We start from the raw sequence: 16,495 nt of genomic DNA, 5'->3' as shown, positions 1-16,495 counted from the left end.
ATTGTATGTGACGATCAAAGTTGATTATTATTATTATTATTACTAGATAATCCAGAACAGAGTTCAGGTGTTGGTGGGTGGAACTGAAGGCAGAGCTGAGGATCCCGGTTATGGTGCATTGGGAATCCAGGTCCACTTGCCTGTTTGAGCTTTTAATTTAACCGCATGGTCTCATCAGCAGATGTAGCCCACTAAGTTGTCACTGAATTGTAGGTGTTGAAACTTTTCATGACTCTGAGCACTTTTAAGACTTCAATGTTGGCTCAGACGTTAAACTTTAAGGAACTTAAACCTTCAGTTTTGACTGGTTAGGTTGTGGATTATTGGTTTAGTCAGGACTAAATAAACGTCATAATAAACAGCTTTTTCATTTTCTCTGATTTGTTCCTGTCTTCCGGCTGCAGATCCTCCTGTTTGTTTGTTCAGGATTATCTGTGTGTGTGTGTGTTCAGTCTGTAATGATCGGCATGCTGACCAGGCTTGTGTGTCCATTATAAATGTGGCTGTCAGTGTGATCAGCTGTTACAAACCTGCCGTCGTGCTGCTGATCACCACACGTCGCTGCGCTCAGGTCAGTCTCTTCTGTTTTCTGTTGTTTGTTCTCTCCATCAGATTTATTATCAGAACATTCAAATATTCTTTAAATCACATTCTCACATGAATGTTGAAAAAGTCCCTGGGCTCCTAATTATTTCTTCTTCATGTGCTTTTAGTGGAAGTGATGGAGGATAGTAAAATATGTACCACAGCCAGTGTTGTAAGACAGACTTGAAGAAAAGCTAATTTTTTAACATTAAAGTTAAGTTTGTCCTTTTGTTTGTTTTGTATTTCTGAGTCATTCATACTCATTTGTTTCTATTAGTAAACTAAAGTCAGCATCACACCAGCAAAATGTTGTGAAAAAATATTTAAAAAACAACGTAGGAGGTCTTGAGTTTCACATACAACTCGTAGCTATGAGGGAAATAAGAATTTCTGTGTGACCCAAAACACAATTGGGTATTTCAGTCAGTATTCAGTGAAGTTTCTCCAGGTCAACATGGTGGACTCGACTGTTTGCTGGTTGTCTAAGACCAACAACTGATAAATAAGGAGTCCGTGTTACATCTCTGTGCTGCAGGTCGTGAAATCAGTCGGGCACCATGAGTCCTAAACACGTCGTCTTTAAGAAGGTTTCCCGCGACAAGTCGGTAAGTTGTACAGAAACAGCCCTCTGAAGAAGAGCCAGTAACATCCATGTTGTGACGGAGCAGCACTCCCTGGACCCTTGAGCAAGGCACTGATCCTCCTCTGAACCTCCTGTGTTTCAGGTGGCGGTCTACATGGCCAAGAGAGACTTTGTGGATCACTGTGATTTTGTGGATCCAGTCGGTGAGTTCTGACATTAAAGATCAGTTGTATGTCTGACTGCAGAGAGATTGATGATTAGCTCGTTAGCTAACAACATGTAAATCAGCCAGACTGGGAGGAGTTGGTGTTTTTCTCTTTTGGTGGAGCTAGGCTCACAGTGTCCCCCCTTCGTCTGTGGAGGCTCAACGCTACATGTGATGTTTCTTTCTGTCTCTTTAAGATGGAGTTATTGTGATCGACCCGGTGCAGCTAAAAGGAAAGAAAGGTTAGTTTGTTTGACTGTTGACCTCCCTGTATTCGCTCTGTTGTGGAGCCTGTTGGACCTCAAACAAAACCTTGTTTGTTCCCCTATTCAAGCTGTTTTCTGTGTGTTGTTGTTCAGCAGACAATATGTGACTTCTGTCTTTCTTCCCTGGTTTCCCAAATCATAATCATGCTCAGCAACACAATGTCTTTGTCCCATGATGGTCAGTAATGAGTCAATGTATAAAGATGTCAGCGTCTCCTTTGACTCGTACTTCTCAGGTGAAATATAATCTTTAAAATGTAAATGTCATCTTTATTCAATATAGCCGCGAGTGGCAATGATCGGGGTCCAAGCAAGTCGTGAAAAACACAACATTTGACATTTTCAGAGGAGAACAGACAGATGCAGACGACTTAAGAGATTAAAGTGATGAAAGAATTTGGACTTTAAGATAATTGGAGAAACACAAACTTGATTTTTACAGCATCACCTTGAGATCAGAGAGTGTCATATGTACCTGAGAGCTGGGTGAAATGTTCAACCCGCCTGCGACATTTTGTGTTTCCAAGATTTAAAGTTTAAGCTGCACAAATACTTTGATGCAGAGAAAAATAAGAAGAAAGTGTCACAGGATCCAAATAAAACAGATAACCCCCCTTTGTGAGCAAGTCTGACTCGGTCAACTGAACCAGAGGAGGTGACTTACTGACTGAGTCCACACACCTTCTCACAGGTTGAGCTAGTGACGTCACATGTTCCAGACCTGGTTAGTAACACTTACAACTGGCAAGATGTTGGTGAGAAAATTTGGGTAAAAATCATGCATCATTCTGCCGGTTTCGGTTGTGTCGGGAATTGTTTTGGGCAAAATTGAGCAAAAAAGAAAATGTTGTGCATAGACACATAAAGTTACAGCAAGATACTGAATATCACTGCAGACTCACCGTTTGACAGATTTGAAAACCCTTTGAAACACTTGATATCGGCCATCCAGAGAATGTCTCTGTTGATTTTGGAAGCGTTTGATGAAAGACTTGTGGAGATATAGATGTTAATTGAATTAGCATATTCTGAAAAATATAGAGTGACTGACTTCTGAGTTGACCGTAGGTTGCAGTGAGGCGAACGTTTGTCACAAAAAAGTGGATGTGCTGAAAAAATTTCAGCTCTCGAGGACGTACGGGTGATTTTCTTAGACTTTTTGAAGTTTGGAATGAGAAATGTCTAGAATTTTACATTTTTAGTAATAAGCCAACCCAAACCGAATGGTGGACAAATATCCCAGGACTGCTCAGCGAAGCTCGGACCGATCACCTGAACTGACACGTCAAGTTTGGTTACAATAGCTTAAGCTAATTTTGATTTGCAGGTATTTATGTAAAATTGTACGTAAAGACACAAATGTAAAAATTCATGGGAAAAAAATGGATTGATGTATCAAAATTCTTTTAATAACTTTTGATCAGCGACGTCTGTAGTTGATCCTGCCGAAGGTTCAGGTCGATTGGCGAAACCGTCTGGGACGTGTTTGCAAAAATTGATTTTAGGAAAAAGTGATTAAAAGTCGTATAACTTGACATTTTTAGAGCAGAAGACCATTAGAGGAAAGCTGCAGATGAATGCAGTTTGACTGTAAATGAAGCTGTTTTCGCCATGGTCGACCAAAGAACCTGAGTGCACGTGCTCAACGTCGTATCCAGAGGTCTTTGGGAAATAGACGTCTGCAGTTTGATGCAGTGATGCGGCGTCTGGTCTGAGTGCTGCCAGCATTGCTGCAGCACTCAGACCAGACGCCGCATCACTGCATCAAACTGGTCTATATGGCTGTCGTCCCAGAACGAAGCCTCTTCTAAAGATGATGCACAAGAAAGCTGCAAACAGTTTGCTGAAGACAAGCAGACTGAGGACATGGATCACTGGAACCAGGTCCTGTGGTCTGATGAGACCAAGATAAACTTATTTGGTTCAGATAGTGTCAAGCGTGTGTGACGGCAACCAGGTGAGGAGCACAAAGACAAGTGAGTCCTGCCTACAGTCCAGCATGGTGGTGGGAGTGTCCTAGTCTGGGGCTGCATGAGAGCTGCCAGCACTGGGGAGCTACAGTTCACTGAGGGAACCATGAACGCCAACATGAACTGTAACACACTGAAGCAGAGCAGGATCCCCTCCCTTCACAGACCGGGTCGCAGGACAGTATTCCAACATGATAACGACCCCAAACACACCTCCAAGACGACCGCTGCCTCGCTAAAGATGCTGAGGGTAAAGGTGCATGTCTCCAGACCTGAACCCTACTGAGCATCTGTGGGGCTCCTCAAACAGAAGGTGGAGGAGCACAAGGTCTCTAACATCCACCAGCTCCGTGATGTCATCATGGAGGAGTGGAAGAGGACTCCAGTGGCGACCTGTGAAGCTCTGCTGATCTCCACGCCCAAGAGGGTTACGGCAGTGCTGGAAAATAATGGTGGCCACACAAAATATTTGGGCCCAATTTGGACTTTTTCACTTAGGGGTGTACTCACTTTTGTTGCCAGCAGTTTAGACATTAACGGCTGTGTGATGTGTTATTTTGAGGGGACAGCAAATCTACACTGTTATACAAGCTGTACACTCACTACTTTACATTGGAGCAAAGTGTCATTTCTTCAGTGTTGTAAAAATATAATCAAATATTTACAACAGTGTGAGGGGTGGACTCTCTTTTGTGAGACTGTATACTGAATAGACCGGAGCTCAGTTCTACATTGACCTAAATAAGTAGTTCCTATTAAAATTGTAAGGTTGGTGGATTAACTGTTAACCTTACATCTTTCTGTGTGTTTAGTGTACGTGATGTTGTCATGTACATTTCGATACGGCCGTCAGGACATGGATGTGATGGGTGTGGCCTTCAGGAGGGACCTGTTCCTGGTGACCCGGCAGGTTTACCCCGAGCTGCAGGACAAAGAGAAGCTGACTCACACTAAGATCCAGCAGAAACTGCTCCGAAAGCTGGGAGACAACGCTTTCCCCTTCTTCTTTGAGGTGAGACGCTGAGACAGAAATAAAACCCTCCGTACATCTATTTTCTACCACTTATCCAGGTCTCAGTTGCAGTAGGCAGTAAGTGAACTAGCCCAGACAATCCTCTCGAAAGCCACATCCTCCTTCCACAACTAATAGGATACATAATCCCTCCAGTTCGTTCTGGTTTCCTGTGGGATGTTAGCGTTAGCGCTGGTTGCAGAGTCCTTTTGTGTCCCGCTTGACAGCAAAGCCTGAGGATCCTGGATCTCATCTGAGATTCACATTAAATCTGCAGTTTGAAGCCCAGAGGATGAATCCTGTCTTTTCCTCTTGCACAACCAGCAGAACAAAATATCTACTTGAACATAATTTAATGGGCCAATGGGTATTTTTATGCTCCCCAGATGATTCAGCCCTTAAATGATCACTCGACATGTTTTTGCACTTGATTTACTTGTTGTAAAAGGTTCCCAGACATGTTTGGTGTAATGGGAACACTGGCTGTTTGAGGAGCTCAAAGACTGAGCAGCAACAAGCACTAATTAGTTTAGTAATGAATTAACTGACACATAGATGATCATAAATATGAGTAAGTCAACAATACCAACAAGGTAACACATAAGGATGATGCTGCAACACTAATCATGCTGTTGTGCACACAGATATGAACATGATTGGATGTTACCAGTCAGCTGATTGCTAAGCAGTTGAAGAATAAGCCGGGATTGTGAAGCATGAATGAAGCAGCTGATGTCAGCAGTGCTTTAAATGAACTGATACTCTATTACGTATCAACCTGTTTGAAGTTTTCACGCAGACCGACTGGCCTTAAAAAGCAAAATGTTTAGAGACATTTTATATACAAAGGAGTTCATGGGCGAGATATTCTATAACAAGTTTGTGTTTCAGTTTCCAGACAACCTGCCGTGTTCTGTCGCTCTCCAGCCGGGACCGTCTGATGTGGGAAAGGTAAGTCAGTAGTGATGAGGTTGTTCACATTCAGGTTGAGATGATGTTCATGAACACCAGAGTTTCTGAAGCACCATCCAGTAACGGCTCAGACATCCTGTCCAGACTTTACTCCTGAACTAAAGAAAGACGTCAAATGAACCTTCCTGGTTAACCTAACTTTTCAAAATATGAGATTCTGTTTTCTGTAGTCGGTTACGTAACGGTTCTACCCATAATCCTGCTGGGGTTTATGGTCTGCTCTTATAGTACGGATGTTCCTGAAGAAGGTTTGCAGAGTAATCAGGTTTAATTTCCAGAACTGCCTCAAATCCAGAACATGGACTCATATGGAGGTTTGTTCTGGACTTATATTCAGAAGAGTTTTGTTTCTGAACCTGCTGTATATAAAAAGTGCAGTGAGGTGACTGGAATTGGTCCTAAATGAATAAAACTGGACTGAAGTGGAGTGAAGTTGACCCGATGGGGGAATCTGCTTGTTGTTCTGTCTGTGCGTCTCTGACAGAAATGTGCGGTGGAGTTTGAAGTGAAAGCTTTCTGTGGAGAGAACCAGGACGAGAAGATCGACAAACAGTGAGTTCACTAACAGTGACTTAGTTATGTATTGGTACATATTGTACTACTACACTGTTAGTACAAAGGATTACACCTTGACTTCAGAGTACTTCTGCTGTAGGTTGTCGGCACTAATCTTCAGCGTTGCTGAATCGTTTTATAAAGTTTTTAGTTTGATTTGATATTTATGTTTGATATTGTCTGTCTGTTTCTGCAGGAGTGCAGTTCGTCTCACCATTCGTAAGATCCAGTTCAGTCCAGATGACAGTAAAGTGTTTCCGGTTGCTGAGACCACCTTTGAGTTCCTGATGTCTGAGAAACCGCTGCATGTCAAACTGAGTCTGCCTAAAGAGGTGAGACAGAACCCAGGACAGAATGACCTCTCTCACATTATCTTTCTGTGCACTTATTTATTTGCTTGCACAATAAAGATGTAGTTAGTGTAAAAGATATCAACATTCACACTAAATACAGACACGCCGTTACCTGCAGACACTTTTACAAACACGTCTCAAACACAAATCAAATAAATTAATAAACAATCCTTTGAGAATCTGATTGTCTTTAAATTATTTGGAATTAAGTGGAAACATCACAAAACATCATCAATAACAAACAGTTCCGTCTTTCTGCCTGCCTGTCTGCAGACCTTCTACCACGGGGAACCTGTCAGAGTGAACGTGGAGATCACCAACTCGTCCAGCAGGAACATCAAAGACATCAGTGTGTCAGGTGATGTCTCACGTGTTGTTCCTAACACGCCTCAGCTGACGTCTCACGTGTTGTTCCTAACACGCCTCAGCTGACGTCTCACGTGTTGTTCCTAACACGCCTCAGCTGACGTCTCATGTGTTGTTTCTAACACGCCACAGCTGACGTCTCTGACGTCTCACGTGTTGTTTCTAACACGCCACAGCTGACGTCTCACGTTTTGTTTCTAACATGCCTCAGCTGACGTCTCACGTGTTGTTTCTAACACGCCTCAGCTGACGTCTCACGTGTTGTTTCTAACACGCCTCAGCTGACGTCTCACGTTTTGTTTCTAACACGCCTCAGCTGACGTCTCACGTGTTGTTTCTAACACGCCTCAGCTGACGTCTCACGTTTTGTTTCTAACACGCCTCAGCTGACGTCTCACGTGTTGTTTCTAACACGCCACAGCTGACGTCTCTGACGTCTCACGTGTTCTTTCTAACACACCTCAGCTGACGTCTCATGCATTATTTCTAACACGTCTCAGCTGACGTCTCATGTGTTTCTAACACGTCTCACGTGTTGTTCCAAACACGCTTCAGCTGATGTCTGATATATCACGTGTTGTTTCTAACACGCCTCATCTGACGTCTCACGTTTTGTTTCTAACACGCCTCAGCTGACGTCTCACGTGTTGTTTCTAACACGCCTCAGCTGACGTCTCACGTGTTGTTTCTGACACGCCTCAGCTGACGTCTGATATATCACGTGTTGTTTCTAACACGCCACAGCTGACGTCTCACGTGTTGTTTCTAACACGCCTCATCTGACGTCTTTGACGTCTCACGTGTTGTTTCTAACACGCCTCAGCTGACGTCTCACGTGTTGTTTCTAACACGCCACAGCTGACGTCTCTGACGTCTCACGTGTTGTTTCTAACACACCTCAGCTGACGTCTCACGTGTTGTTTCTAACACGCCTCAGCTGACGTCTCACGTGTTGTTTCTAACACACCTCAGCTGACGTCTCACGTGTTGGTTCTAACACGCCACAGTTGACGTCTCTGATGTCTCACGTGTTGTTTCTCACACGCCTCAGCTGACGTCTCACGTGTTGGTTCTAACACGCCACAGTTGACGTCTCTGATGTCTCACGTGTTGTTTCTCACACGCCTCAGCTGACGTCTCACATGTTGTTTCTAACACGCCTCACGTGTTGTTGCAAACAGGCTTCAGCTGACGTCTCTGATATATCACGTATTGTTTCTAACACGCCTCAGCTGACGTCTCACGTGTTGTTTCTAACATGCCACAGCTGACATCTCTGACGTCTCACGTGTTGTTTCTAACACGCCACGGCTGGCATCTCTGACGTCTCACGTGTTGGTTCTAACACGCCACAGTTGACGTCTCTGATGTCTCACGTGTTGTTTCTCACACGCCTCAGCTGACGTCTCACGTGTTGTTTCTAACACACCTCAGCAGACGTTTCATGCATTGTTTCTAACACATCTCAGCTGACGTCTCACATGTTGTTTCTAACACGCCTCACGTGTTGTTCCAAACAGGCTTCATCTGACGTCTCTGATATATCACGTGTTGTTTCAAACACGCCTCAGCTGACGTTTCACGTGTTCTTTCTAACACGCCTCAGCTGACATTTCACATGTTGTTTCTAACACGCCTCACGTGTTGTTCCAAACACGCTTCAGCTGACGTCTGATATATCACGTGTTCTTTCTAACACACCTCAGCAGACGTCTCACGTTTTGTTTCTAACACGCCACAGCTGAGGTCTCTGATGTCTCACGTGTTGTTTCTAACACACCTCAGCAGACGTCTCACGTGTTGTTTCTAACACGCCTCAGCTGACGTTTCACGTGTTCTTTCTAACACGCCTCAGCTGACGTTTCATGCATTGTTTCTAACACGTCTCAGCTGACGTCTCATATGCTGTTTCTAACACGCCTCACGTGTTGTTCCAAACACGCTTCAGCTGACGTCTCTGATATATCACGTGTTGCTTCTAACACGCCTCAGCTGACGTCTCACGTGTTGTTTTTAACACATCTCAGCTGATGTCTCACGTGTTCTTTCTAACACGCTTCAGCTGACGTCTCACGTGTTCTTTCTAACACACCTCAGCAGACGTCTCACGTGTTCTTTCTAACACACCTCAGCAGACGTCTCACGTGTTGTTTCTAACACGCCTCAGCTGACGTCTCACGTGTTGCTTCTAACACACCACAGCTGACGTCTCACGTGTTCTTTCTAACACGCTTCAGCTGACGTCTCACGTGTTGCTTCTAACACGCCTCAGCTGACGTCTCACGTGTTGTTTCTAACACACCACAGCTGACGTCTCACGTGTTCTTTCTAACACGCTTCAGCAGACGTCTCACGTGTTCTTTCTAACACGCTTCAGCAGACGTCTCACGTGTTCTTTCTAACACGCTTCAGCAGACGTCTCACGTGTTCTTTCTAACACACCTCAGCAGACGTCTCACGTGTTCTTTCTAACACACCTCAGCAGACGTCTCACGTGTTCTTTCTAACACGCTTCAGCTGACATCTCACGTGTTGTTTCTAACACACTTCAGCTGACGTCTCACGTGTTGTTTCTAACACACCTCAGCTGACGTCTCACGTGTTGTTTCTAACACACCTCAGCAGACGTCTCACGTGTTGTTTCTAACACACCTCAGCAGACGTCTCACGTGTTGTTTCTAACACACCTCAGCAGACGTCTCACGTGTTGTTTCTAACACGCCTCAGCTGACGTCTCACGTGTTGTTTCTAACACACCACAGCTGACGTCTCACGTGTTCTTTCTAACACACCTCAGCAGACGTCTCACGTGTTGCTTCTAACACGCCTCAGCTGAGGTCTCTGATGTCTCACGTGTTGTTTCTAACACACCTCAGCAGACGTCTCACGTGTTCTTTCTAACACACCTCAGCAGACGTCTCACGTGTTGTTTCTAACACGCCTCAGCTGACGTCTCACGTGTTGCTTCTAACACACCACAGCTGATGTCTCACGTGTTCTTTCTAACACACCTCAGCAGACGTCTCACGTGTTCTTTCTAACACACCTCAGCAGACGTCTCACGTGTTGCTTCTAACACGCCTCAGCTGAGGTCTCTGATGTCTCACGTGTTGTTTCTAACACACCTCAGCAGACGTCTCACGTGTTCTTTCTAACATGCCACAGCTGGCGTCTCTGATGTCTTACGTATTGTTTCTAACATACCTCAGCTGACGTCTCACTTGTTGTTTCTAACACACCTCAGCAGACGTCTCACCTGTTGTTTCTAACACGCCTCAGCTGACATCTCACGTGTTCTTTCTAACACGCCTCAGCTGACGTCTCACTTGTTGTTTCTAACACACCTCAGCAGACGTCTCACCTGTTGTTTCTAACACGCCTCAGCTGACATCTCACGTGTTCTTTCTAACACGCCTCAGCAGACGTCTCACGTGTTCTTTCTAACACGCCTCAGCAGACGTCTCACATGTTGTTTCTAACACGCCTCAGCTGACGTCTCACATGTTGTTTCTAACACGCCTCAGCTGACATCTCACGTGTTCTTTCTAACACGCCTCAGCAGACGTCTCACATGTTGTTTCTAACACACCTCAGCAGACGTCTCACATGTTGTTTCTAACACGCCTCAGCTGACATCTCACGTGTTCTTTCTAACACGCCTCAGCAGACGTCTCACGTGTTCTTTCTAACACGCCTCAGCTGACGTCTCACGTGTTGTTTCTAACACACCTCAGCTGACATCTCACGTGTTCTTTCTAACACGCCTCAGCTGACGTCTCACATGTTGTTTCTAACACGCCTCAGCTGACATCTCACGTGTTCTTTCTAACACGCCTCAGCAGACGTCTCACGTGTTCTTTCTAACACGCCTCAGCAGACGTCTCACGTGTTCTTTCTAACACGCCTCAGCTGACGTTTCACGTGTTGTTTCTAACACGCCTCAGCTGACGTTTCACGTGTTGTTTCTAACACGCCTCAGCTGACGTCTCACGTGTTGTTTCTAACACGCCTCAGCTGACGTCTCACGTGTTGTTTCTAACACGCCTCACCTCTTATCTGTTAACTTTCCTGTCTCTGTGTTTAGTCGAACAGGTGACCAATGTTGTTCTTTACTCCAATGACAAATACATCAAATCTGTGGCCAAAGAAGAGACCAGGTGAGTTCAGCACCACTAGCTTTTATTCAGAACAAAAAGACAGTTTCTGTTTTCCTGTAACGTCATGGAGCATTTTAACGTCTCACAAATTATTTCACAGATTAACAGATTGCAGGTTTAATCTGTGTGTGTGTGTGTGTGCGCGCAGTGACTCGGTTCCCTCTGGTACCAGCCTGAAGAAGGAGTACACTCTGCTTCCTCTTCTGGCTCACAACAAGGACAGGAGAGGACTCGCTCTGGATGGACGACTTAAACACGAAGACACCAACCTGGCTTCATCCAGCATGTAGGACACAGGGACGCTGAGAGACGCTGTGAAGATTATTATAATCTAACTAAAACTAAAGATAACTGTGTCTTTGTCTCTTTGTGTCCAGAGTGAAGCAGGAGGTGCTGAAGGAGGTTCAGGGGATGCTGATCTCCTATAAGGTCGTGCTGAAGATGATCGCTTCTGGGTGAGTCTGAACCACTCGGCATGCTGGGAAGTCAGCTGACACACTTCCTGTTGTTGCTTTAACACAATTGATCCAAAAACACCGTACACTGTGACATAAGTGTACACCATGACATCACTGCATACACGTGACATCACCGTACACCGTGACATAAGTGTACACCGTGACATCACTGCATACACGCGACATCACCGTACACCGTGACATCACTGCATACACGTGACATCACCGTACACCGTGACATAAGTGTACACCATGACATCACTGCATACACGTGACATCACTGTACACCGTGACATCACTGCATACACGTGACATCACTGTACACCGTGACATCACTGCATACACGTGACATCACCGTACACCGTGACATAAGTGTACACCGTGACATCACTGCATACACGTGACATCACCGTACACCATGACTTCACTGCATACACGTGACATCACCGTACATGTGACATAAGTGTACACCATGACATCACTGCATACACGTGACATCACCGTACACCGTGACATCACTGCATACACGTGACATCACCGTACACTGTGACATAAGTGTACACCATGACATCACTGCATACACGTGACATCACCGTACACCGTGACATAAGTGTACACCGTGACATCACTGCATACACGCGACATCACCGTACACCGTGACATCACTGCATACACGTGACATCACCGTACACCGTGACATAAGTGTACACCATGACATCACTGCATACACGTGACATCACTGTACACCGTGACATCACTGCATACACGTGACATCACTGTACACCGTGACATCACTGCATACACGTGACATCACCGTACACCGTGACATAAGTGTACACCGTGACATCACTGCATACACGTGACATCACCGTACACCATGACTTCACTGCATACACGTGACATCACCGTACATGTGACATAAGTGTACACCATGACATCACTGCATACACGTGACATCACCGTACACCGTGACATCACTGCATACACGTGACATCACCGTACACCGTGACATAAGTGTACACCATGACATCACTGCATACACTGACATCACCGTACACCGTGACATCACTGCATACACGTGACATCACTGTACACCGTGACATCACTGCATACACGTGACATCACTGTACACCGTGACATCACTGCATACACGTGACATCACCGTACACCGTGACATAAGTGTACACCGTGACATCACTGCATACACGTGACATCACCGTACACCATGACTTCACTGCATACACGTGACATCACCGTACATGTGACATAAGTGTACACCATGACATCACTGCATACACTGACATCACCGTACACCGTGACATCACTGCATACACGTGACATCACCGTACACCGTGACATCACCGCATACACGTGACATCACCGTACACCGTGACATCACTGCATACACTGACATCACCGTACACGTGACATCACTGCATACACGTGACATCACCGTACACCGTGACATAAGTGTACACCATGACATCACTGCATACACTGACATAAGTGTACACCATGACATCACTGCATACACGTGACATCACCGTACACCGTGACATCACTGCATACACTGACATCACCGTACACGTGACATCACTGCATACACTGACATCACCGTACACGTGACATCACTGCATACACGTGACATCACCGTACACCATGACATCACTGCATACACGTGACATCACCGTACACGTGACATCACTGCATACACGTGACATCACCGTACACGTGACATCACTGCATACATGTGACATCACCGTACACCGTGACATCACTGCATACACGTGACATCACCGTACACCGTGACATCACTGCATACACGTGACATCACCGCACACACGTGACATCACCGCACACACGTGACATCACCGCACACCGTGAGATCACTGCATACACGTGACATCACCGCACACCGTGAGATCACTGCATACACGTGACATCACTGCATACACGTGACATCACCGTACACCGTGAGATCACTGCATACACGTGACATCACCGTACACCGTGACATCACAAAGGTCAAAGTGAATGAAAAGTTGTTTGTAGTCGTGAGAGTTGGTGAATAAAAACTCACCGTGTTTCTCTGCTCTCTCTCTCTCTCTCTCTCTTCACACTGACAGGACGGTGGGATCCAGGTAAACGGTCACATACAGTGTTTGTGTGAGTTAACGAGTAGAAACACTTCACATCTGATCAACGTGTGTGTGTGTTTTACAGCGAGGTGTCTCTGGAGCTTCCATTCAGACTGATGCATCCTAAACCTGAACCAGGTAACCCCCCCCCCCACACACACACACAGTTCATCTACAGGTAACACACCTGAGGATGAGTTAATCAGCTTGTTGTGTATCGCTGACTGCACTGAGCTGTTTATCATCTCAACAACAAGCTGCATCACATTCTGAAGATTAACATGTGGATGAATAAACTGTGCAGATTAACCACACACACGCGTCTGTACCTGCGAGGCGCCCCAGTGATCCATAATCCATCTCCTCTGGACCTGACTGTGGCTCTAACTGCTCTCCACAGGCTGCAGCACAGTTTCTATGTAAAGAGACTGAGATAAGAAGAAGCTTCTGTAATAAATCTGTTAAACAGACGGATGTTTTCAGATCACACATTGAATTCAACCTCCAGCAGTTCTAACAAATCACTGTGGGACAATTTAGGTCACTGTTAAAACGTCTCTTGTCAGAAGGTTATTATAATAAAATGTCTAAAAATATCAAATGTGCAGCTTCTAAAAGTAAACAAACACCTCAAGGCAACAGATTTGCTTCTTCCAACTGTTCCAGTGATTTTCTCCTCCTGAGAACAAAGACGCAGCTTTCAGCCGGTAAGCTGACCTTTAACAGGACTGTTTAGTTTGGAGATCTTCTGCATCTCCATGTCTTTGTAAATGTTCCACTAAATGTCCAAAATGTCTTCACACTGAAATCAAACAGAAGACAGAATCGTATTAGATCCATCTTTTGGAGTTTCAGAAGTTGTTATTTCTCCTTCAATATTTTCCAGGCTGAAATGTCAGAGAGTTTGAACATGGAGACCTTTATATTATATCTAACCTGAACAGTAACGACTTTTCTGTCTTTCCATCACGTTTCCTGAACGTTGGGACTTCAGCCAGGTAAGGAGGATCACAGTCTCTCTGGACCTGCAGAGTGTAGAAGCACATGTTTTAGACTAAAAGTAAAAGTAAAAATATGACAATAATTTGTTATCTGATAGAAAATGTTTGAAAAAGCTGAGACAGGTTTGTTGTGATGTGGAGATGATGATGTCATTAGAAAAGACTGATATCTTTTTGATTTAGGTTAAAAAGAAAAAAAAAAACTTATATAGTTATAGTATATTTTGTAAAACTTCGTCAAAGATCCACTTCAGAGGAATCTGAATAATAATTGATTAATATTTTCCTCCACATCAGCTTCTTTATTCTAGAATTTATTCTAGTATTATAGGAAACAGCAACATATCCAATATATGATTTCTAAATTAGATACAGTTGAAGGAGGGAAATCAGATCATCTTCATCTTCACATCTCCATCTGGGTTTTTTTTAACTGCACATTCATTTCTATTGATTATAACAAAATACACACATTAAAGATGTGGAATCACAAATATATATATTCACCATGTGAGTTCACTATAAAGAAAAATTATAAAATTATAAAGATCGTTATTGGATTATTATTATTATTTATTTATAAAGTGACTGGTGGGGGGGCGGGGTTAAGCCACCTCACTAATCGGCCCCTCCTCCATCTGTTTGGCAGCGAAACGGACGACATGGTGTTTGAGGACTTTAAACGAGTCTACCTGAAGGGAGTGGTCTACGGGGACGACGACGAGTCTCCAACAGAGGCGTAAACTACAAATATGGCCGCCACAGTCCAGACCGTCCCTGCTGTCCATCACCGCCCAGAGCTGAAGAGACACACAGTTTGACCTGAAGACACTAGATAATGATTTTAGTGATTCCATAATGTTTCCTGTGGCGCCCCCCTCAGGACAAACTGCGCATGTTCATCTCCTTTACTGTTCAGACTTCTGTCATGTTAGAACTGTAATGAACTCTGCAGCCTGTAGGGGGCGCTGGTAGTGCACCACTGGACTGGGAAATAAAACAGGGCAGAGCTGCAACTCTTTTTCCAACATCAGTTAACCTGCTCATAGTTTTCTCTTTTCTTTGATTCTTTGTTTTCTCTATCAAATGTCAGAAAACAGTGAAAAATGTCCAACACTTCCAGAACAAACTGTGTTAATGTCTCTCTGTTTGTCCATCACAGTCTGTGAAGGAGGACACTAACAGATAGATTTAGATATGTTCAAAAATGCAAGTTAGAGCCCTTTTATTGTGAAAATTGCTTGTTAATCAGAAAGTTATTGATCAGATATGATCTGCCTGTAGGTGAAATTATAAACAATATGAACCTAAAATACAATGTTTAAATGTTGATTTTTATTCACATGAGATTGTAAAAGTGTTAATGGGTCCTAAGAGGTTATTATTAAAATATAACTATATATAAATTATTCATCCACATGAAGAAATCTGTTCAAGATGATGTAGTGTAACGCTTAAAATTCTTTTCAACAATATTTTAATTCAGATTCTAAAATGTTATTCAATAATATTAGGAAACAGTTTAAGTCAGTGTCGTTTGTACTTATACTTTTACTGCATCCGTGTGTTTGTTGCTAAGTAACTCTGAATTTCAATAGTTCCGTCAGTTTTTGGTTTTGAATTAAAGAAAAACATTCAATTTAAATTCCACATTTCTGCACTTAGTTGTCTTTTAAAAAGAGATTTGAAATAAACATAAATCAGAAGAAGGCGAGAACACAACATAACATGTAAAGCAATAGTGATGGTAGTGCTACAGATATCAATTAAAAAGAACAAAGATGTTCCTCAAATAGTATTTTGATTTACTGATCATTTCAGTACAGTTATTTCAAAATAAATCCAGAAAAATCCAATCCGCAGGTATATCTGAC

The 16,495-nt window shown here is 43.9% G+C and overlaps 1 protein-coding gene across 2 annotated transcripts; it reads left to right on the top strand.

Moving 5' to 3' along the window:
• Positions 1–407: 407 nt before the first annotated feature.
• LOC119883574 (S-arrestin-like) lies at positions 408–15,651 on the top strand. 2 transcript variants are annotated; one of them, XM_038694296.1, is made up of 16 exons: positions 408–571; positions 1,121–1,190; positions 1,311–1,371; positions 1,571–1,615; positions 4,422–4,621; positions 5,513–5,572; positions 6,078–6,145; positions 6,345–6,480; positions 6,775–6,859; positions 10,952–11,024; positions 11,173–11,310; positions 11,402–11,479; positions 13,609–13,623; positions 13,706–13,758; positions 14,615–14,618; positions 15,271–15,651. In XM_038694296.1, the coding sequence occupies exons 2-16, from the start codon at positions 1,143–1,145 to the stop codon at positions 15,362–15,364; spliced, it is 1,158 nt and encodes a 385-aa protein (XP_038550224.1). In that variant the 5' UTR covers positions 408–571; positions 1,121–1,142; the 3' UTR covers positions 15,365–15,651. The 2 variants fall into 2 exon arrangements, with proteins under 2 accessions (XP_038550224.1, XP_038550225.1); XM_038694297.1 differs by lacking the exon at positions 14,615–14,618.
• Positions 15,652–16,495: the final 844 nt, after the last annotated feature.

Source organism: Micropterus salmoides, unplaced genomic scaffold (genome assembly GCF_014851395.1).
Source record: "Micropterus salmoides isolate LMB-PRFRI ecotype aquatic unplaced genomic scaffold, ASM1485139v1 Ms_hic_scaffold_3, whole genome shotgun sequence".
NCBI classification, from domain to species: Eukaryota; Metazoa; Chordata; class Actinopteri; order Centrarchiformes; family Centrarchidae; genus Micropterus; species Micropterus salmoides.
Note: the sequence above shows the minus strand (reverse complement) of the source record. Positions and strands in the feature narration are given on the sequence as shown.

Excerpts from the sequence above, each read along its gene's own strand:
- LOC119883574 (XM_038694296.1), top strand. The coding sequence starts at position 1,143 with ATGAGTCCTAAACACGTCGTCTTTAAGAAGGTTTCCCGCGACAAGTCG. Across the intron at positions 6,146-6,344 it reads GACGAGAAGATCGACAAACA|GAGTGCAGTTCGTCTCACCA; the intron begins GTGAGTTCACTA and ends CTGTTTCTGCAG. Across the intron at positions 6,481-6,774 it reads AACTGAGTCTGCCTAAAGAG|ACCTTCTACCACGGGGAACC; the intron begins GTGAGACAGAAC and ends GCCTGTCTGCAG.